Source organism: Castor canadensis, chromosome 1 (genome assembly GCF_047511655.1).
Source record: "Castor canadensis chromosome 1, mCasCan1.hap1v2, whole genome shotgun sequence".
NCBI lineage: Eukaryota > Metazoa > Chordata > Mammalia > Rodentia > Castoridae > Castor > Castor canadensis.
In genome coordinates, this window is record NC_133386.1 from 129,030,978 (window position 1) to 129,055,021 (window position 24,044).

The 24,044-nt window shown below is 42.1% G+C and overlaps 1 protein-coding gene across 19 annotated transcripts in view; it reads left to right on the forward strand.

Moving 5' to 3' along the window:
* Positions 1 to 24,044, forward strand: part of Tenm4 (teneurin transmembrane protein 4) — a 2,881,475-nt gene that overhangs the window by 2,690,356 nt on the left and 167,075 nt on the right. For all 19 annotated transcript variants that reach the window (XM_074081868.1, XM_074081866.1, XM_074081845.1 and 16 more), the window contains 2 exons: positions 1,590 to 1,804; positions 3,452 to 3,662. In XM_074081868.1, the coding sequence (XP_073937969.1) occupies positions 1,590 to 1,804; positions 3,452 to 3,662 (426 nt within the window). The remainder of the gene's footprint in view (positions 1 to 1,589; positions 1,805 to 3,451; positions 3,663 to 24,044) is intronic.

Consider the following 24,044-nt stretch of genomic DNA (forward strand, 5'->3'; position numbering starts at 1 on the left):
ACTCGTGGTGTGGTGGTTTGTGTATCTATAATTTTCAAGGTAAAAGTCGGGGCACATTCCTTCCAGAAAGAATTCACTGCAAACTCTTCCCATGGTAATGAGAGAATACACACAATACTTTTATTATGATAGCGTGCATTTTAACTTTTTTTGTTGGCACATTTTTAATTAAAATAACATTTAACAGTTTGAAGCTAAAAACCTGATGTTTCTGCCTCGGAGTTTATAAGGGAATGATAACATATGGAGAAGTTTAACATTTAAATTGAATTTTATTATTTAAAACAGTAAAATATTTTATGACTACAACAATGCCCTGCCAAGCTCCATTTCAGCATCAAATGTGCTTTGTAAGGAGTCTTACAAAGCCAGGGAAAAAGCCATTTTCATTTCTTATTCTCCAAATGCTTTTTATAAAAAGTTCCACAAACGTGTTTTCTTTACAAATGAATTCTTGTTCTCCTGGAACATCTTCGCACATCTCTAACCACACAAAAAGCTTCGGAGCCAGGAAGCCCAGGGGATCTTTACTAGTGACAAATAGAATATACTCTGTTGATTCGATTTTGATTTTTGGGTGTCCTAAGGGTGGTCTTCCTAATGTCCTTGAAGTCTCCCCTGCCCCCTCCCTCCACTCAAAAGGCTAACGTCTGGCAGGAAGTTGGGGTTTATCTCTTTCACATGTGCATGTGTTTAATTACTACAAAGAGGAAGTTTGATAAGCAACCTTCCTTCCTGGCGCTTGTAGTGCCTCTAGAGAGCAGTCACTCTCCTGACTAGTGACAGAAATGGGCAAGAGACCCCACTCCTGATTCTCCCTCCCCTCTCTCCCCCACCCCACCATGTGGACCTGGGTTCAGGGCTGAGTCCAGTTAAACTTCCAAGTATAGAATAGACTTCATACATGAACTTGAAAATTTCCTTCTTTAACACAAAATTGTTAGCTACCCCATCAAAAGACAAAGAAGAATTTTCAGACACGTTTCCTCTCTTCAGGAAGGACTCTCTTCTTCATCTTCACCAACCCTTAACCTGTTCCAGACACAAGCCCCATCCACATATCTAGCCTCAGAGTTTGGCCTCCAATTTATACATAAGCCTGTGAACTTTTAAAATACCTTACTCCACTCAAGTCAATGTTTCCCACTACTAGAAGAAGCATTTCAAGTTAGAAATTCAGTAACAACCCCTCACTCCCTCTATCCTTGCTATTTTGCCCTGCAGTCCTTTACACACACACTCACAAAATCACAAAAGTTATTCTCACATGACCGTAAATGACTATTTTTAGGATCACAATATATCTTAACAAGCTGTGGAATTAGCCAGTAAACAGATGGCCCTTGGGGAGGACCCATACTGCTTTGGAAGAATGCATATTTTTAGCAGAACAATTTGAGCATCACTGGGAAGAAAAAAAAAATTCTGGACCTTCTTACTGCTGTGAAGGGGAGCGGGGCAGAGAAGCTGGCCGCAGAATGCGGCAGAGGAGTGAGAGGTAGAGCAGAGTCCTGGGTGTTTGGACACTGATTCCTTGTCATGTGTGGCTAACTGAGATGCTTTTGTCTTCCCCTCCCTTGTCTTGGTAGGAAAACCCAGTAGTTTCTTTCCAGAGGACAGTTTTATAGACTCTGGAGAAATTGACGTGGGGAGACGGGCTTCCCAGAAGATTCCTCCTGGCACTTTCTGGAGATCTCAGGTGTTCATAGACCACCCTGTGCATCTGAAGTTCAATGTGTCTCTGGGAAAGGCAGCTCTGGTTGGCATTTATGGCAGAAAAGGCCTTCCTCCTTCACACACTCAGGTAACTGGCACCTACACACCTGCTGGCCTCCATTAACCTTACTCCATTTCAAGAAGCCTAACCAGGATCCTGAAGGCTGAAGGAAATTTCAGTACTTTCTTCATTTGCCCCTCTCAGACCCTGCCATTCAGATGAGCAGAGTTAAAGCCCTGGAGCTTTTGAAGAGGAAGGATTCAGAGGAGGTTTCTCAATAGTCTTTCTGCTATTACTTAGCCTCCTAAGTTGAATTATCCAGGAGATGTGACCTAGAGAACAAGCCAGTTTCAGCTTGGATCCTCTTGTTATCAGCTATATAACCTTGGCCCCATTACTCATTCTTTCCAAGCAAGTTTCCCAATCCATAAACAGTCTGGAACAACACCCACTTTGCAGAAATGTTGGGAAGAATAAAGAGTAACATCTACCAGGCAGCTAGCAAGTGACCTAGCTCAAAATAAATGCCACTTCCTAGTCTCTTCCATTCCTCCTCTCCTTCAGGATTACAGGTTTTACTCAGACCCATGTGCATCAGAAACACTTAAGAACTTGTCCAAATGGCTAGGTGTAGCTCAGTGATAGAGCATGTGTTTAGCATGTGCCAGGCCCTAGATTCTATCCCCAGCACAGAAGAAGGAGGAGGAGCTTGTCCAAAATGATTGACATATTAGCAGTCGTGAATAGTAAAGAACAGAGACTTGTGCAAGGTCCTCCCAGCTCTGGAACTGGGGTAACATAAATCATGAGCACCTACTGGGCATTGCAGGCCACATGCTGTCCTCCTCACCCCAGTAGTCAGTTAATATTTTTAATGTAAATGCACATAAATACATTTGCTAAGGAAGGAGTCACAGAACAATAAAGGAGCCTGAGCCCCGATGACTGCAGGAGTGTCGCACTGTCCTAGACTTCACACCTCCAGTTTTACATGAAACAGAATAAATATCCATCTTTTGTTTGTTTGCTTAAAAGCTAGCCAGCTAGATAACTACTCAGTGTGTTTGCTCGTGGGCCAATAGGGCTTAACCACCTACCTGTGGTTCACAGTGCATGACAGACTTTTCTGGAGTGTCAGACCAGCAGTCTCAGATCAATTGGCATTTGTATTTGACACAGCATGTAGTTATTGATGGACTTTTGGGCTAATCCAGTTTAGTTTTCCTACAATTACTCCCTGAAACTGGAGTGTTTAGAAAAGATTATTGACAAAAGACAAACAGAAAGTAATCGAATCTTCATCTGCTCATGACTGACATTCCAATCCAATCCAATGCACCAATCCCAGTCTCCCCCGAGATTCCCATCACTATTTGCACAGAGCTCAAACAGTCACTAAGAGGCTGGCTTTCTAATCATAGGCCACCATCGAAAAGAGCCTAGTTGTCATGGTACACTCAGGTGAAGTCTCGCTACCCATGCAACAAAAATGAAAGCAAGACTGGATAAAACATAATGCACTACTTATGCCACGCCCACAATACAGTCAAGAGAAAATGGCCATAAAAAACTCAACTCTGGGGAGGAGTGTGAGTTGGTTGATCCACTTGCCTGTGCTTTCTAACTCTCCTGCCCCTCTTAATCTTTGTGTCTTTATGGCTTCCCCAGTAGAAGCCTGAAGAAGGAGTGTAGTGGAGCAGATCCATTGCTTATTTTGCTCTCTTTGTGCTCTAGTTTGACTTCGTGGAGCTGCTAGATGGGAGGAGACTCCTGACCCAGGAGGCACGGAGCTTGGAGGGACCCCAGCGCCAGTCTAGGGGCATTGTGCCCCCCTCCAGCCATGAGACTGGCTTCATCCAGTATCTGGATTCAGGAATCTGGCACCTGGCCTTTTACAATGATGGGAAGGAGTCTGAAGTGGTTTCCTTCCTCACCACTGCCATTGGTAAGAAGTGTCACCATGCACAGTGTTTTTGGGTGGGAGGATGCTTGGGCGTTCTAAGTTTGACACTGATCCAGGAGCAAATATCTCTCACCCAGAGCTGTAGCTACCACCTGGAACGTGGCACAAGGCCATCCAGAGTGGCTTGCTGAACAAGAACTCGGCATGAGGTACAAGGTAGGGAGTGACAGGAGCTGCTGAAAGGCTATCCTGGACTGGCCTCTGTGCCTACTGCTTTTCTCCTGCTATTTGTGTGGTGATGTGTAGACCAGAAGCTGCCTCTCAAGACCAGTGGAGGTGTGACAATGAGACAGGAACCTGGATGACAAGCCACACAGAGGCAACATCTCCCCTCTTGTCACTGGTCTCCCATCTACTTGTTTATCCTTAGTTGTTTGGGTTTGGTTTTTGTTTGTGGGGGGGTTGTTTTTTGCTCTTGGAACCAACAAGCCCTACCAGATAAGGAATGAGGACAAAGCTTGAAGAGAAAGCATAAACAGTGGTGCAAAGTGCTGGAGGAGCAGTGTCATCAGCCTCACAGGGGGCTCCATTGAGAATGGAGATATAGGTCCTATTCTCAGACAAAGAGCAAGCCCTCTGTCCTAAATGAGTCTGAACACTGACACTGTACCTTCTAGTGGAAAAGAGCCTTGGCCACTTCAGAAGGGTGACCTGGCCCCCTGTTGAAAGAATTTTTCTCTACTCTGGAGGTAGAGATTGGGATGATTGCAGTTCAACGCCATCCTGTGGTAAAAGTTAGCAAGACCTCCATCTCAACCAATAATCCAGGTGTAGCGGTTCATGCCTGTGATCCCAGCTGCATGAGAGGAACGGGGAGGAGGATTCGAGGTCCGAAGCTGGCCCTGAGCACGTGAGATCATATCTGAAAGACAGCAAAAAGAGACTGGAGGCATGACTCAAGTGGTAAAGCACCTAACTAGTCAGCACAAGTCCTGAGTTCAAACCTCAGTACCACTAAAAATTTTTTTCTTCTTTACCAACACATTCCATAAATCTTTTATCCTTCATAGGTGGCTACATTGTCTGGAAGAACATAATAGTCTTAGTGGTCCAGACCACAAAACATTTTTTTTCTGAATTCCTATTGGAGGAAATATGGCAGTCTGGAGATGAAAATCCCCTTCAGGAAAATACGCTAACAGGAAAACATAACTGCATGAACCAGAACACTTGGGAAAGAAATTTCTAAAAAAAAAAAACATAAAACACAGGCAAAAAAAAAAAAAGAAATTTCTATGTAGTTTAGAGTTGATGACTCTGTCACAGCCCTTGGCTAGGAGTCTCTCTGACAGGGGGAAGTGGAGTTTAATGAAAATCTTACAATTTGATACAAAGTTTGCAAAAGTCTTACAAGACCCTGATTCTTCCTTTTAAGCGGCATTAGTCATTTTCTTCTTATTTGCAATTTTGCCCTCGGTATTGAGGCAGAAAGTACCTTCCCGTTAAATATGGGCATGGTTAATAAGCTTCTGCTAATGCAACCTTTATATTCTACCTTCGTGGCAAAGTGAAGGAGGTGAGCCATTGGGCAACTAGCTCTGATGAAGGAAATGTGCCTTTGTGCAGTCCCACCTGCTGGGCTCTGAGTGCTTGGAAGGCAGGGACTTTAATGTACTCTTCTGTTTCTCAACACTGTCCAGTACCGCCATGGCACATCCATGGTTGGTAAAGGAATGAGTGTGGGAATGGCTTTTCTTCTTCCCAGGCTCCCTTTGGCAGGGTCCTTGGCTGCCTCAGTCTTGGCAGGCACTGTGTTCTTAGCTTCTCCCTGTATGGCTTCTTGTGCAGTGTAGTAGAAAGTACGCCCAGTCCTGAATCTCTACCATGAACTTGGGTTTTAACCTCACACAGAGCGCTTAAGTTTCTCAGTCATTGGTTTCTCAAGATTCTAGAATTTGACGCTATAGTTCAGTGATATGGTAACATGGAAGCTTATCTTGATCATTGGAGGCCCAGCTCTGACTCCCACTATCAACTAGATTGTCCCTTTGTAGGTCTGCTAGGCTATAGTCCTGACATCTTTTCTCTTTCTGGACATGGTGGCTTCTGTATAGGGACACAATTATCAAGTCCTAGTGGTACCCAGGTTCTAGCTTCCTGATCTCCCAGCCTGACTTCTCCTAAGCATGGCTCACAAAGAAGCATAGAGCATTGGCTTGCTAAGGGCTTTTATAGTAAGGTTTCAGTTTTAATAACTGAGCATGAATATGAATGGATATTAATTTAAACCCCAAAAGAAAACTGCTTTTAATTAGAATATGCTTCTTACAAAAATAAGATGTAGGAGTACCACATTTGCCAACTCTTGGCTTGTCAGAGCTTGCTAACCTATCCTGTCCTAATTAGAGCAATGGTCTTCCTTCTCCCCCGGTTTCTCTTTTCTTACCTGGGTGATGAAATCTGTCCCTACCTTCCCTTAACTCTCTCATGCCTATAAGAGCAGATAGGCTTTACGCACTTCTCAGACTTTCAACGTATTTATCAACCACCTGGGCACTTGTTAAAATGCAAAATCGGCTCCAGCAGGTACCAGGGACCTTAGAGTCTGCCTTTCTGACCAGTGCCTAGTGATACTGACCCTGCTGAGGACCTCATTGTGAGCAGCAAGAAATTGTAGTACCTCACAGTGTCTTGAACACTGCTGAACAAAGGGAAGGCTAGGTAAAAATTCAGATTCCTGGGCCTTTCTCCAGGAATTCTGACTCAGTAAGTGTGCAGTAGGGCCCGTGTGATCCTGATTCTGGTAGTCAGTCAACAAAACTTTGAAAGTTTTGAATGCCTTATGAGAACCAGTTTCCATTCCTTCTTCCCTTACTGTCCCCATGTTAATTCTGTGAACATGGACAGTCATTTCACCAATCTGAGCCTCGTTTTTTCTTGTCTGGATAAAGAAAAAATAATAGTATTTTGTAATCCCATTGTGAAGAGGAGAGAGAGAGAGAGAGAGAGAGAGAGAGAGAGAGAGAGAGAGAGAGAGAGAGAGAGAGAGCCTTGCACAGCTTTGGGCCACAATACACACTCGATAACTTGAAGTTGTTAATATTCTCTGCCGTCCTCCTTCTCCTTCCACTTTCTCTTGCTGCCTTTCTGACCTGTCTGCCTCCCTTCAAGCTACAGTGATTGTTTAATGAACACCAGTTTTTTCTTTAATATAAAAACAGACTGATTCTAATGTTGCTATTAATCCCTTTCCCCAAGAGTCCCTGGCATTGAGTCTCAGCTGTCTGTGGTCGTTACCTGTGAGCTGTGAGCTGTAATTTGTCTTGGCAGGTTAATTAAAAGTTTAGGTCTTGTTTTAGCAAAGTCATTATGATCCCAATATACAATTGTAACTCTCTGGTTTGCTTAACACACAAATTGAAATATGACCCTCCCTTCATTACATGTCGAAATGCAGATCAAGAATTTAAGAAGATCTGAAATGTCAGAATCCAGAGTATTTATGTCTGTTTGTAATTAAGTAACAGGAGAAATAATTGTGTTTAATTTAACAAATGGCTGTGTGGTGTATGTTTTTGCTTTTCTCTCTACTTAATGCAATCCAGCTGATGATTTTAAATCAGATGAGTTTATCTTTTGCCTTGAAAAAAAATCTAAAAGCACTTTCCAAAGTGGATACACAAAATATTCACACAGAGAACTAATGGTGACAGAGCTTTTGCTGAACTAGTTCACAGACACATTCATGTATGCACACACATGCATGCAACACAACACACTGGAACAGAGCAAGTTTTAGGATTAAAACATGGCAGCTCTTTTTAGAAACAAAGTCTTCTCATTGCATGTGGAGATCCAGAATCCCAGGGTTCTGTTTCTACTCCTGGCTCCTCTGGGAGTGGTCGCCTCACTGACCCCAGGTGTTAAATGAAGTAGGAGAATAGATGCCACTAGCTAAGAAGGATGTGTACCACTAGCTAAGGTATAATTTTCCTAATGCAGTTCAGAAAAGGTTTTCCATACACTCTTTAAGTCTCACAGTAACTCCATGAGGTGATCGTTCTTATTTTTATCAGCACCCCTCTACTGCAGATGAGGAAATTGAGGTGCAGGGATGTAGTAAGGAAAGGTAGGATGTGAATTTGCATCTGACTGCAAAGCTTATGATTTTCCTTCTGTAGCAATTTGTCTCCATCCAGGGTTTGACCAAATACCAAAACAAGGGTTTGACCTTTGTTTTGGTATTCACACTTGCTTTCTTTCCATCTATTCATTTGTTCATTCATTCAACAAACATGTAGAGAGCACATACTGTGTGGTAGGGACCATGCTTAGCTCTCTTATATATGTAACATAATCCTTATAAGAACCTTAGACAATAGATATTTTGATCTGGAATTTACAGAGAAAGAAGTCTAGGCTCAGAGAATCTAGTTGACTTGCCCAAAGTTCAGGGCAAAGCTAGGTACAAATTTGGGGTTCAACTCCCACGAAGTTCCCCCCTATACCACAGTGTCTGCCTGTCATGGTAACTGTTAAATATTTTATTTCTGTTTGCATTACATTTCCCCCTTGTTAATTTACCCCCCATTTTAAGTAGCCACCTCACATTAACTGAGGAAGTGTTCTTGAGAAGTAATTAAAAAGTCCATGAAGAAAATCTCAGTCATCTGAAACCTTAAAAATAAAGAATCTTTGTGCAGATTGCTTGCAACCCTAAGACCTAACAAGCCAGTACAACAGTGTTCTGGGTCTCCAGAGAGCATTTTTTCTTCTCATTTTGGTTGATGCTGAAACATAAAAGGACAGATCAACCTGACATTGCAGCACATGAGCCAAGCTGGAAAATAACAGAGGTACCCTACATGGATTTAGAAACGCAGAAAAGAAAAATGAGAATCATTTTTAGAAAACAGAAAGACTGGGAGTTTTTATGAGAAACGTGCTCTGGTCTTCCTGGTGCTAATTGAAAAAAAAAAGAGTCTGTTTGTTTATGACCAGGCAGCCACTGGAAATCAATCTGTCCTATGTCCAGGGACTAAACGCAAACTTAGCTCCTTTCTTCTACCTTCCATTTTTTTCTTTCTCTCCTTCTCTCCTTCCATTAGCCAACAAATATTGCATATTTGTCCTTTTCCATGCTGGTGACACAGGAAAGGTATGACATGGTTCCTGGGAAAATCAGTCAATGATCTAGATTAAGGGAGTTGTAACAGTTACATAGTAAGTCCTTTTTGTGTGTGTGTGTGTTTCCACCTTTTGTTTTTGTTTTTCTTTTTTCTTTTATTATTCATATGTGCATACAAGGCTTGGGTCATTTCTCCCCCCTGCCCCCACCCCCTCCCTTACCACCCACTCCGCCCCTCCTCCCCCCTACCCCCTCAATACCCAGCAGAAACTATTTTGCCCTTATTTCTAATTTTGTTGAAGAGAGAGCATAAGCAATAATAGGAAGGAACAAGGGTTTTTACCGGTTGAGATAAGGATAGCTATACAGGGCATTGACTCACATTGATTTCCTGTGCGTGGGTGTTACCTTCTAGGTTAATTCTTTTTGATCTAACCTTTTCTCTAGTTCCTGGTCCCTTTTTCCTATTGGCCTCAGTTGCTTTTAAGGTATCTGCTTTAGTTTCTCTGCGTTAAGGGCAACAAATGCTAGCTAATTTTTTAGGTGTCTTACCTATCCTCACCCCTCCCTTGTGTGCTCTCGCTTTTATCATGTGCTCAAACTCCAATCCCATTGTTGTGTTTGCCCTTGATCTAATGTCCATATATGAGGGAGAACATACGATTTTTGGTCTTTTGGACCAGGCTAACCTCACTCAGAATGATGTTCTCCAATTCCATCCATTTACCAGCGAATGATAACATTTTGTTCTTCTTCATGGCTGCATAAAATTCCATTGTGTATAGATACCACATTTTCTTAATCCATTCGTCAGTAGTGGGGCATCTTGGCTGTTTCCATGACTTGGCTATTGTGAATAGTGCCGCAATGAACATAGGTGTGCAGGTGCCTCTGGAGTAACCTGTGTCACAGTCTTTTGGGTATATCCCAAAGAGTGATATTGCTGGATCAAATGGTAGATCAGTATCTAGCTTTTTAAGTAGTCTCCAAATTTTTTTCCAGAGTGGTTGTACTAGTTTACATTCCCACCAACAGTGTAAGAGGGTTCCTTTTCCCCCCAAATCCTCGCCAATACCTGTTGTTGGTGCTGTTGCTGATGATGGCTATTCTAACAGGGGTGAGGTGGAATCTTAGTGTGGTTTTAATTCGTATTTCCTTTATTGCTAGAGATGGTGACCATTTTTTCATGTGTTTTTTGGCCATTTGAATTTCTTCTTTTGAGAAAGTTCTGTTGAGTTCACTTCTTTATTGGTTCATTAGTTTTGGGAGAATTTAGTTTTTTAAGTTCCCTATATATTCTGGTTATCAGTCCTTTGTCTGATGTGTAGCTGGCAAATATTTTCTCCCACTCTGTGGGTGTTCTCTTCAGTTTAGAGACCATTTGTTTTGATGAACAGAAGCTTTTTAGTTTTATGAGGTCCCATTTATCTATGCTATCTCTTAGTTGCTGTGCTGCTGGGGTTTCATTGAGAAAGTTCTTACCTATACCTACTAACTCCAGAGTATTTCCTACTCTTTCCTGTATCAACTTTAGAGTTTGTGGTCTGATATTAAGATCCTTGATCCATTTTGAGTTAATATTGGTATAGGGTAATATACATGGATCTAGTTGCAGTTTTTTGCAGACTGCTAACCAGTTTTCCCAACAGTTTTTGTTGAAGAGGCTGCTATTTCTCCATCCTATATTTTTAGCTCCTTTGTCAAAGACAAGTTGGTTATAGTTGTGTGGCTTCATATCTGGGTCCTCTATTCTGTTCCACTGGTCTTCATGTCTGTTTTTGTGCCAGTACCATGCTGTTTTTATTGTTGTTGCTTTGTAATATAGTTTGAAGTCAGGTATTGTGATACCTCCTGCATTGTTCTTTTGACTGAGTATTGCCTTGGCTATTCATGGCCTCTTGTGTTTCCATATAAATTTAATGGTAGATTTTTCAATTTCTTTAATGAATGTCATTGGAATTTTGATGGGAATTGCATTAAACATGTAGATTACTTTTGGGAGTATCGACATTTTTACTATGTTGATTCTACCAATCCATGAGCATGGGAGATCTCTCCACTTTCTATAATCTTCCTCAATCTCTTTCTTCAGAAGTGTATAGTTTTCCTTGTAGAGGTCTTTCACATCTTTTGTTAGGTTTACACCTAGGTTTTTGATTTTTTTGAGGCTATTGTAAATGGAATTATTTTCATACATTCTTTTTCAGTTTGCTCATTGTTAGTGTATAGAAATGCTAATGATTTTTCTATGTTGATTTTATATCCTGCTACCTTGCTATAGCTATTGATGATGCCTAGAAGCTTCTGAGTAGAGTTTTTTGGGTTTTTAAGGTATAGGATCATGTCGACTGCATATAGGGATATTTTGACAGTTTCTTTACCTATTTGTATTCCTTTTATTCCTTCTTCTTGCCTAATTGCTCTGGCTAGGAATTCCAGTACTATGTTGAATAGGAGTGGAGATAGTGGGCATCCTTGTCTGGTTCCTGATTTTAGAGGGAATGGTTTCAGTTTTTCTCCATTAAGTATAATGCTGGCTGTAGGTTTGTCATATATAGCTTTTACAATGTTGAGGTACTTTCCTTCTATTCCTAGTTTTCTTAGAACTTTTATCATGAAATGATGTTGGATCTTATCAAAGGCTTTTTCTGCATCTATTGAGATGATCAAGTGGTTTTTGTCTTTGCTTCTGTTAATGTGGTTTATTACATTTATTGATTTTCGTATGTTGAACCACCCCTGCATCCCTGGGATGAAGCCTACTTGGTTGTGATGAATAATCTTTTTGATGTGTTGTTGAATTCGGTTTGCCATTATTTTGTTGAGGATTTTTGCGTCAATGCTCATTAAGGAGATTGGCCTATAGTTCTCCTTTTTGGAGGTGTCTTTGCCTGGTTTTGGGATAAGCGTAATACTGGCTTCATAAAATGTGTTCGGCAGTTTTCCTTCCCTTTCTATTTCGTGGAACAGTTTAAGGAGGGTTGGTATCAGTTCTTCTTTGAAGGTCTGATAGAATTCAGCAGAGAATCCATCAGGTCCTGGACTTTTCTTTTTGGGGAGACTCTTGATTGCTGCTTCAATTTCATTTTGTGTTATAGGTCTATTCAGGTGATTAATTTCCTCTTGGTTCAGTTTTGGATGATCATATGTATCTAGAAATCTGTCCATTTCTTTAAGATTTTCAAATTTATTTGAATATAGGTTCTCAAAGTAGTCTCTGATGATTTCCTGGACTTCCATGGTGTTTGTTGTTATCTCCCCTTTTGCATTCCTGATTCTACTAATTTGGGTTTTTTCTCTCCTCATTTTAATCAGGTTTGCCAGGGGTCTATCGATCTTGTTTATTTTTTCAAAGAACCAACTTTTTGTTTCATTAATTCTTTGTATGGTTTTTTTGGTTTCTATTTCATTGATTTCGGCTCTTATTTTTATTATTTCTCTCCTTCTATTTGTTTTGGGATTTGCTTGTTCTTGTTTTTCTAGGAGTTTGAGATGTATCATTAGGTCATTGATTTGGGATCTTTCAGTCTTTTTAATATATGCACTCATGGCTATAAACTTTCCTCTCAAGACTGCCTTAGCTGTGTCCCATAGGTTCCGGTAGGTTGTGTTTTCATTTTCATTGACTTCCAGGATCTTTTTAATTTCCTCTTTTATTTCATTGATGATCCATTCTTCATTAAGTAATGAGTTATTTAGTTTCCAGCTGTTTGCATATTTTTTGTCTTTACTTTTGTTGTTGAGTTCTACTTTTACTGCATTGTGGTCAGATAGTATGCACGGTATAATTTCTATTTTCTTATATTTGCTGAGGCTTCCTTTGTGCCCTAGGATATGATCTATTTTGTAGAAGGTTCCATGGGCTGCTGAGAAGAATGTATATTGTGTAGAGGTTGGATGAAATGTTCTGTAGACATCAACTAGGTCCATTTGATCTATTGCATCTTTTATATCTTGGATTTCTTTACTGATTTTTTTGTTTGGATGACCTATCTATTGATGATAATGGGGTGTTAAAGTCTCCCACAACCACTGTGTTGGCATTTATATATGCTTTTAGGTCTTTCAGGGTATGTTTGATGAAATTGGGTGCGTTGACATTGGGTGCGTACAGGTTGATGATTATTATTTCCTTTTGGTCTATTACCCCTTTTATTAGTATGGAATGTCCTTCTTTATCTCGTTTGATCAATGTAGGTTTGAAGTCTACTTTGTCAGAGATAAGTATTGCTACTCCTGCCTGTTTTCGGGGGCCATTGGCTTGGTAAATCTTCTTCCAGCCTTTCATCCTAAGCCTATGCTTATTTCTGTCGGTGAGATGGGTCTCCTGTAAGCAACAAATTGTTGGATCTTCCTTTTTAATCCATTTCATCAAGCGGTGCCTTTTGATGGGTGAATTAAGTCCATTAACATTAAGCGTTAGTACTGATAGGTATGTGGTGATTCCTGTCATTTAGTTGTCTTAGTTGTTTGAAGTTTTGATTGTGTGTACCTAAGTTCAGGTTACTTTCTACTGTCTTGCTTTTTCTTTTCCTGTGGTTTGGTGCTGCCTTTCTTTTCATGGTTAAGTTGGGTTTCCCTTTCTGTGTGCAGAATCCCTTGCAGAGTCTTTTGTAGTGGTGGCTTTGTGGTCACATATTGTTTTAGTTTCTGCTTATCATGGAAGACTTTTGTTGCTCCATCTATTTTGAATGATAGTTTTGCTGGGTAGAGAATCCTGGGGTTGAAGTTATTTTCATTCAGTGCCTGGAAGATCTCACCCCACGCTCTTTTGCTTTTAATGTTTCTGTTGAGAAGTCTGCTGGGATTTTGATGGGTTCACCTTTGTATGTTACTTGTTTTTTCTTTCTTACAGCCTTCAATATTCTTTCCCTAGTTTCTGAACTTGTTGTTTTAATGATGATATATCGTGGGGTAGTTCTATTTTGATCTGTTCTTTTTGGTGTCCTGGAGGGCTCTTGCATCTGTATGGGAATATCTTTCTGTAGATTTGGGAAATTTTCCGTTATTTATTTTGTTGAATATATTACACATTCCCTTCACTTGCACCTCTTCTCCTTCGATGCCCATGATTCTCAAGTTTAGTCTTTTGATGGAGTCAGTGAGTTCTTGCATTTTGTTTTCACAAGTCTTGAGTTGTTTAATTAATAGTTCTTCAGTTTTTCCTCTAATTACCATTTCATCTTCAAGTTCTGCGATTCTGTCTTCTGTTTGTTCTATTCTGCTGGATTGGCCTTCCGTTTTGTTTTGCAGTTCTGTTTCGTTCTTTTTTCTGAGGTTTTCCATATCCTGGATGGTTTCCTCTTTAATGTTGTCTATTTTTGTCCTGAGTTCATTTATCCATTTATTCATCATGTACTCTGTTTCACTTTTGTGTTTATTCAGTGCTTCTATGGTTTCCTTTATTTCTTCTTTTGCTTTTTCAAATTCTCTACTTTTGTTGTCTTGGAATTTCTTGAGTGTTTCCTGTACATTTTGGTTGACCCTATCCAGTATCATCTCTATAAAATTCTCACTGAGTACCTGTAGTATGTCTTCTTTAAATTATTCTTGTGGGCTTCATTGTGTTCTTTGGCATAGTTTATCTTCATTTTGTTGGAGTCTGGATCTGAGTTTCTGTTTTCTTCATTCCCCTCGGGTTCCTGTACTAATTTTTGCTGTGGGGAAACTGGTTTCCCTGTTTTTTCTGTCTTCCCATCATTGTCTTTGGTGTTGTTACTGTCCCTGTACTGTGTGCAATTAAATATTTTCTAGCTTGTAATAATAACAATGGTAATATTTAGAATGGACGGGTGAGCTGAGATGGAAAGCAAGAAGTTAAAGAAAAAGGGAAAACAAATACACAGACAAGAGGGAGAAAACAGAACAAGGTTTCAGACAAGAAAGTTTCAAATGTATAAACAGGGAGCATTAGTGTACTAATTTACAGTAAGCTGAACAGACATTAGAGAGACAGAGAGAGGATTGAAAATCAACAATAAAAAAATAAAGATAAGAATTAAAATAAAAAATAAGTTAATGAAAGAAATATCTATATATAAAAATGAATTAAAATAAAATGGAAAATAGAAAATTAAAAAAAAAAAACCAAAAACCCTCTAAGATTAAATGCAGTGAAGTTTCAGTCTTAATAATTTGGGTGTCCGTTTCAGTCTCCAATCCTGGAGATGGTGCCTCAGATGTTGTTCTGTAGTTGTCTCATCAAAGGGAACGCATAAAGTAGAACAAATCTACACACGCGCACGCACACACACACACACACACACACACACACACAACCCCACCAAGTGTCCCAAGTTCAAGTGCAATACAGTTTCAGTAAGTTTTTCAGCATGCAAGTGTAATTTGGTTGTTCTCTCATCAAAGGTAGGGAGAAAAAGAAAAAAAAGAGTCTGGAGACAGTTCTGAGAATGGTATCTGCAGCTATGGCTTGCCTGCCTGCTGCTGTCAGCCTGCTGTTGCTGGAGGCGTTATTTATGCAAATCTCTGGGGTGAGCTTAGCACTCACCTGGCCCCACAGGTTTTGTTTGTTCAGAGTTCTCCTGTGTGGGAGCCTCTGCTACAAGCTTTCCCCTTTCCAAGCACACTGGGAAAGGTGACACTGCACCTGCTTTCTCAGGCCTGCGTGTTTATTTACAGTTCATGTGGGAGGTGGGTCTTCCCCCCTCTCCTGTGGAGTTTTCCTCCCACCGCCACTTTCACAAGCTTTCCCGCTCCTGATTACTGGGTGGTGCTGCTGCTACTGCCAGCTGCCATGTTTGTTTACAGTTCACGAGGGAAGTGGGTCTTCCCTCCTCTCCTGTTTAGTTTTCCTCCCTCCGCCACTCTCACAAGCTTTCCCACTCCTGGTTGCTGGGCACGCATCCCCGCTCCTGCTGGAGCCTCTCCGGCCTGCCTGGCTTGTTTATTTACACTCCCGGGAAGGATTCCCTTCCCCATCTTCAGTGCTCATGGCGCCCCACCCTTTTTCCCGCATGTCTTTCTTGCTCTAATTGCTTATTACTCAGTTTCTCTTTTTTCCCCTAGTGGAGGTCAGTCTGTCCAGGGGGCTATGCTGCTCTGGCCCAGGCTTATCTGTGGGAGTACCGCAGTACTGTGAAGCTCACCTGGTCCATGTTTTCCCAAGCCATCTGGGCGCCGGTGACTGGCGGCCCGGGGGCCCTCCTGATTTCTCTGTTTAACATGGAGTGGAGATTCTCTGCACTGGCTGGAGGTGTGGAGGGGTCAAAGTTGTGCCTGTTCTCAGTGATTATGCCTGCAAAGTGTGTCTCCAGCGTCTCTCTAAGATTTCACTATAGGAGGCTCACTTTCTGCTTCCTCCCTCTAGCCGCCATCTTGGAATCCTTAGTAAGTCCTTCTAAGCCAAGGAAAAGAGCAAGAAAGGTCTGTCCTGGAGCTATAGTCAGAGTGACAGAAGGGCAAGAGGAAGGGAAGGACTTGTCCAGCTGGATGCATTGAGAAGGCTTCTCTGGGTAAAGTAATCTAGACCTTAAGGGTAGGTAGAATTTTCACATTGAAAGAAGGAAAATGGGAGGGCAAAACGTAAGGAAACCATTCCAGGTAATGGGACAGAAAATTCTGAGCTGGCTATGAGGAATCAGCAATTCTGTGTGACTTGAGTGCATTCCCTGAAGGGGAGAAGTGAGTTACCAAGGAGAGCCTTGAATACCACCCTAAGCAAAAATATTTTCTAAGTACTGGGTGTTGCTACTGGCTTTTGAGTAAGGGAGTCTGAGGGGTTCTTCTGAGCCCCAGAACAAATGCTTGGTAACTTATGTGCTGAAGGGAGGTTACTGGCAGTTAGCTTCGTGGTTTCATAAGGAAAAAGTTGATGGTGGTGGAGAGGAACAGGACAGCAGGACTTGTTCAGTGGGGTTAGTAGTGTTTTCGTTAGCTTTCCCTGACATCTGTTCCTCTTTGGTCCTCAGTGTGCCTAAATACTTGCACCTAAGTTTCTGCTTTCCACTGGATTTTCCAAAGCCCACTGGGTCTTGCTGTTTCTTTATTCCCTTCACTTTGATTGGGCATTAGCCTCTGAGTACAAATGCAAGGATCTGTAGAAAAACATCCTGACATGTACTGTGATTTGGGTAAAAGCCAGCACTACCTCAAAGAAAAGCTAAGAAAGGGGACTGAAGAGTGTTTCCAGTTTTTAATAATCCCCTTCCATGCCACACCCCATATCCTTTTCCTATAAGATAGCAGCACAGCAATGAAGAATCAGGGTCTCCTGGTAATAAATTAACCTTCTTGTAAATGACTTTGGCAGCATTTTGTGAATTTTCTAAGGGAAACACTGCTTTGGAAAGGTGCCCTGTGAGTTCACCTCTCTCTGATACAGTGATTTATTCAGAGTGATCTGGTATAAGTGGAGTAAAATTGTAGGCCAAAAGAGAGCTCAAGTCAGCACATCAGAGACAAACTCTGGCCAAAAATCTGTTCAGAGGAAAAGAGGTAGGAATATCGGAGCGCTTCATCTGCAGACTCGAAAACTAACTCTGCTGGCAGCTGTCTCTGTCTCTGAAGGGCAGGGGCCTACTGCTCCCCACTGCTTCCTCTGTCCTGGGTGTCTTATCTTGGACTGCTGAGGCTTCCAAATTCTCTACTGGGGACCTCATGGCAGGAAGGAAGAAAGGTCCAAGGATACTGTAGGTGCCAAGCAGTAAAAGAAATCTCTCTGTAGGAAGTACTTCAAAATGTGATTAGTGTATACATAACCCAAATCCTCACTCAAGTGACATTGCAGTAAGGTTTTAATGTCCTCTTGCTCACTCTTGGCCTAGTGTGTCCATCTTGGTCTTTCCTGTCTGTGTTCTGCCATCCTCACCCTGGACTGGTTTTTTTGGTTGGTTGGTTGGTTTGGTTTGGTATTTTTTTGTTGTTTTTTTGTTTTTTTTTATGGTCAGAAGATAGCTGCTGCACCTCCAGGCCTCATCTACACATCAGGTAGGAAACAGAAGAAGAGGAAAGGATCCCAGGAAGAGAATTTTTCCTAAACCATTTAGCTTACATTTCTTTGGCAAAGTTGTGCCTCTTTTGGACACTCAGAGCTGCAAGGATGTCTGAAGTAAATATTTTTACCTTGCTACATTGGCACTCCAATCAAAATTAGCATTCTTTCAGGAAGGAAGGAAAAGAATGTAGGGTAGACAGCCAGCAAGATCAACCACAGACTTCACCAAGACTGTTAGATTCAGCAAACACCAGCTGAGAGCCTTCTTCCTGTGTGCGAGACTCTGGCCTGGGCAATAAAGGCCGACATATACTTGCTCTTGAGGCTCTCACCAGGGGGTAAGTAAGGTTAGGAGGAGTGAAGCTGAGAGACAAGGAAGCCATCACATAATGGAGGAGAAGGGAAGTGGCTTCGTTCATCTCTTCACATCATCCAAGAATCCAGAGGCTCTTGTCTCTTCACCCTGAAGCCCATTCCCTGATGCTTTAAGGTGGACAGACAGAATGAGCAAGTCCAGAGCAGTAGACACTGGGTTACAGACCGACCTAGACACTATTTTTAATTCCTGTAGTTACCACTTGGCTTTTTATGTACAGTACCTGAACAGGCATTCTGTGTCAGTGGTACATAAAATAGCCATGCTTCCTAACCACGTGGTATTTGTAGACATGTTTGACACAGGTTAAGTAAGATCAATTCTCAAATCTCCATACATCAGTAAAGGTCCACGGTCCTAAGTGGTCAGTATGCATTTTGGTAAATAAAGAAGAGGACGCTCTAGAGAAATGAATAGGAGGCCTAACTAGACTGCGGGCTGGGACTCTGACTAGGAATTGTACAGAGGAAGATTGGTGAAGGGTTTACCAAGTGAGGGAAGAGTGTACGCAAAGGCTTGGGATAGGAAGGAGCAAGGAGTGTTCTGGAAACCATAATGTGTGGGCTTCAAAGGCTGAACATATTAAGGCAGGTTGAAAATATTAAGGCAGGCTAAAGGGGCACCAGGGCCTTAACGTGACATATGAATTGATTTGTTTTATTTTTCAATTAATTCCAAGGGTAGTGAGATGGAGACTACTTGGGACTTGGAATCACTTACTGTGATGCATAGATTTCCAAGTTTATACCAGGGTTGGAGCTGGGAACCCTGTTAAGAGGTTTCTTCAGCCTCCAGGGCTGATGGAAGCCATAGAGGCCTTAGAAGTGGGGATAAGTGAGCAGATTTATTTACAACTCTTGGAGATTATTGGCTGGCCCTCAGAGGTTAAGATGACATTTTGTAAGGAAAGAGACTAAAATAGGAAGAGGAAAGGAAGGAGGAAGGCTCTGGTTTGTTTTTGGGGGGGTGTGAGTGAAGATATGCAAATGGCGAAGGAGCTGGTGAAGATCAGAGCCAGAAAGGAGTGGACTGCTAAGATGTGCAGGCGGGAAGTTCAGTGGAAGAGGTGAGCCGCTCCAGGAGGTTGAAATCTTGGCATTTCAACCTCCTCTACCCACAGCCAGTGTGAGCCTCCTCTCACATTTGCCTTATGTTTTTGCCACTTCAAGCTCTGTAAGGCAGAAGCCCTCACAAACCTTTTATTTATTTAATTCTCACTCTTTTCAAGATGAGGAAAGTGAGGCTTAGTGACGTCATATGACTCATCCAGGGTCACACAACCACCAAGTGGCAGAGCCAAGATCATAATTATGTAATCTGTAGGTGGAGCTCTGATTCTGTGTCAGGTCTTGTACTAGGTACATTATCAATTCTGGAGCCAGGCTATGCCTATTTCCATGCTATAGATAAAGAAATGGAGGCTCAGAGATTAAATGCTACTGGCTAAGATTTCATAGCTGGCTTAACCATCTGGTGTTCATGCTTTTCCTCTAATGTCTCAGTGACCAGGTCTGCTTCCAAGTTTCTAATGTGGTGACATCCGTGTGTGTCCTGTGCACTCTCATAGTCAAAGCATCATAATGACAGTCAGAGTCTTAGGGACAGTGGCCATCATGTCTCCTAGGCTTACAGCGTGCCTGCTCTCCACTGTGGCGGAGACACATCTACCTTGTTTAACACGGTGTCTCTGATCGCCCAGCCTCTGTTCTGATAGAGTTTCCAGGGGGAGATATTTTACCAGTAATAGTTTGGGTCTTTTTTTAACAATTGATTTTTGAATTTTCTGATAGCTCTTTTCCCTGTCATTTGATAAAGGTAACTTCTCTTCCCCATGCTGCTAGCTGCTACTTCTACTGCCACAACAATGGCTCTCAGTACCTTTTCTCTTTCTCTTCGTAGTGCCTCTTTGGCATAACGTAGCTTCAGTTGATGTGTGAATATACTAGGGCTGACACTGGTGGCACATAGTTGTCAGAGGCAGAAGGACATTTAAAGGCAGAGCTGTGACCAGAAAGATGGTGTGGTCCAGAGCTAGGTGAAGGTTTTGGAGTCATCCAGCCTGGGCTTGAATTCTTACTGCACTGATGGGTGAGCTGTGGGGTTTTGCCTAAGTCTTAGCCTTCCCGAACTCCCCTGTGATTAGGAAAGCAGACAATCTCACGGTGATGTAAAAGCATTGGGTCATGGGAGGTACTCAGCAGGTTTTTTAATTTCTTTAATTATTTATCATTTGCTGAGCACCTGCTTGGCTTAGTGCTGAAGATTTAGCAGTGAATAAGACAGAAGTCTGGCCCTTGAAGAGCCAACAGTCAAGTGGGAGAAGTGACCCTTTCATAAACAATTCCAATATACTGTGGTTTGTGCCAACAGCAGTGCATGTGAGCTCCCACAGGAGCAGGGAGGAGGCTGCCAGGGCATGGGAGGGGCTGTGAGGCATGGTGGGTGCCTCACCCTATGGAGGGGTGCTGGGTGAGCTGGAAAGCAGTGTGCAGATATTATTAGCAACTCAGGGCCATGGATAACACCAAACCCTAGTGTACTATGTGTTTCTTTATACATCTACGCCTATGATAAAGTTTAATTTTTACATTAGGCAACAGTGATTAACAATAACTACTAAAAAATAGAGCAGTTGTAATAATATGCTATAATAAAAGTTATGTAGTCTTGCTCTCACTCTCTCTCTCAAAATACCTTCATCACTAGAAGAGAAGATTTTGAATGTTCTTACCATAATTAAAAGATAAATGTTTGAGGTAATAGACATGAAGATGACCCTAATTTGATTACCACACAGTGTATATGTATATCAAAGTGTCATATTGTACCCTACAAATATGTAGTGATGTGTCAATTCAAAATTTTTAAAAATCTTTCTGTATACTAATCACAAGTTGATTCTGGAAAGCTGAAACCGTGGAGCAGAAAGCCACAGATGAGGGAAGAATGCTGAAGAAGGAAGGGCGCCACAAAAAGAAAAAAAAGGAAGAAGTGCAGGATATTCGTTTGCTGGGGATCCATAACCAGATGCCATGGTCTGGTGGCTTAAAACACAAATCCGTTTCTCACAGTTCCAGATATAAGACATCCAAGATCTCGATGTTGGCAGAGCTCATTTCTGTGAAGCTTTTCTTCCTGGCTTGCAGGAGGCTGCATTCTTACTTTGTCTTCTGGGACCTTGTCTCTGGGCATTTGTGGAGGGAGAGAGAGACCAGTCCTGTCAGATTAAATCCTGCCATCATGACCTCACTTAACCCTATTACCTTTTTCGAGGCCCGGTCTCCAAATAAGTCATACTGGGGACCTGGGTTTCAGCACATGAATTTGGAAGGGAGACACTATTCAGGAGAAATGAGAAGATGATAAGATAGTAACCATGTTCAGCCAATCGAGGAACTGGCCAGAAGGGTCACTATTTGTATTTTGGAGATGAGGAAGCAGTCTATGAACAGTGACTCATACAAAGACACAAAGCCCGATCTTCTGAATATAATCCCAGCAATTTCTCTTACCATGCCGTTACCCGACATGACACAATATAACAGATCCTTGTTAGAGTATGCATGACCACCAAGTGAAAAGGTCAAGGTCACTTATATTCCCTTCAGTCTAGAACCTTCTGCTGTGGGTATGTGCTTCATATGGGCAACTGTGAAGGAAAGAAGGCACAGCTGCAAATTCTGGGCACAGACAGGTTCCCTTCTGCTCTAAGGGATTTATGCATTTCAAGGCTGTAAGCAGGCAGAGCAGTCCTGAAACTAGTACAAGTTCTATAGTCTTTCTTTCCTGGTAACACTTCAGTTCAGAAGTTGAAAATGGGAGCTGGCAGAGTGGCTCAAGTAGTAAGAGCACCCGTCTAGCAAGCACATTGGCCCTGAGTTCAAACCCCAGTACCTCCAAAAAAATTTTAAGAGGGAAATGTGGGTTCTAGAACATCCCAAGGCACTTTTTTATTTGATCTTCTAAATTTGACCTCTTTCAGAGTCCATAAAGAACTTCTCAAATGTCCCATTCTAGTTTTGGGGCTTTTCACACTTTACAAACTCCTCTCAGCCTCTTTGGAACTACTTAACAAAATTGGCACTATTAATAGGTACTATTTATTCAGTGAATATTACATCTAAGTATCATCTTAGCTGTTTTTCGGACCACATTTTAATCACTTAAATTAAACATACAAAGCAAGTATTCCTTCCCAAAGGAAAATAAAACTCAGAGTATTTAAATGACTAGGCAGAAGTTAAATAGTCAGCAGAAGAGCTGGAATTGGAATCCAGGTCTGTCTGGCCCCAATACCCACACCGTTCTCCCATGTTTCTTTCTACTTATGCCTTTTCATGAGAATGCCTAGTGTGTATAGGAGAGGGAGGAAAAAGAGTGCATGAGGGTGCCCAGAGAAAAGCCTAGAAAATGAGGTTAGGGCCAATCTGGAAGGGCTTTGTAAGCCAGCTAAGAAGTCTACTTTTGAAGGCGGTAGGGACTGAAGGATGGTTTTCAAGCAAAAATTGAGCACAAGTTGGGTCTTGTGTCAATGTCTTCAGCAGCAGTGCAGGTGAGATGGTTTCTCAGGCTGACACAGGGGACTAATTGCCCAATTCTGTAGGCAGTAGGGTTAGAAGAAGGGAGAGGACCTGAATTAGGGCAATGCCACTACTTCTTTGTAAAGCAGGGGATGCATTATTAGTTTTCTTGTCTACTTATATCTTAGCTATAAAGAAGAGGCAGCAAATTTTGACCTTGGAGAATGGTTGGATGGTGATATCATTAATCAAATTAGGAAATAAAGAGGGGAAATGTCAGAGAACAAAGAAAATCTTTTTTAAAAAGGAGGGAAACAGATTTTTTTTGAGGGGGGAAAGTAGGAAGATGTAAACTCGTATTAGATTTGAGTTGCTATTAGACTTTCTGCATGGATGTTAGTTGTTGGCAGGTACCACTGAGCAGGTGGATAAGCAAGTCTTGACTTAGGGATAGCTCTGAACTTACAATAGAGCCCAGTAGGCATCTCGGCATAGGGTAAAAGAAGTCGAGTACCTAGGGAGATGTCAAAACTGCAAAATAGGGGCCCAAAGATAGGATCCAACACTCACAGCAGGCCGGGGCAGACATATATAGAGATTAACCTTAGAGAAAAGACGATTACAAAAAAAGCTGCTGGAGTTGGTCATTAGGACGTCTTGGGCACCCTTGATGGGAGCAGTTTCCACTCCTGATGCAGCGGAAGCAAGGTCACCACAAGTTCAGGAGTGAATGAGAGGCAAAATGTAGAAACAGTTCCTTCTAGACAGACCAGGCAAGGAGACAGATGGGCGTAACTGGAGGAGGAGGCAGGTTCAAGGAAAGGTTTATGTAAGGTGGGGGAGCCTTGAACACGTTGTCAGCAGTGGGAAAGGAGCCAGGGGAGAAACCTGGAGGCCGGGGAGAAAGAGGAGATGACTAATGGGAGAAGGGGGAGGCAGGGGCAGAGGGTAGAGGGAGAGGATGAGCCCTGGGAGAGGAGGGGAGGGACACAGAGGGCCATGGCTGAGAGAAGAACAGGCCCCAACAGTGCAGGGGAATCGGAGACAGGCAGGTTCAAGCTGACGGCAGGGCCAACAGGGCTTTCCAGAAATGAACTGCTTATCAAGTATGCCACTCGTACCTGAATTGTGTGTGTTTCTTCCGTGTAAAGATGGCCTCTATGCAGCACTGAATCAAATAGTGTGCAATAAGGTAGTAGACAGAGACAAGGTAGCTTAGTGGTCAGAAAGAAGATGTGAAGCCAGGGGGCTGGCTTTGTGTGCAATCTCTGCCACTTACAAGCAGTGTGACCTTGGACAAGATAAATAACCCATCAGTGCCTCTGTTTCCTTGTCTGGAGAATGATAATACCTCAAAGAGGTGATTATAAAGTGAATTCATATTTGTAAAATACTGAGAAGAAAGCCTGCCCCAGAAGAGGCGCTATGCGAGTGTTTCCTGCTATTT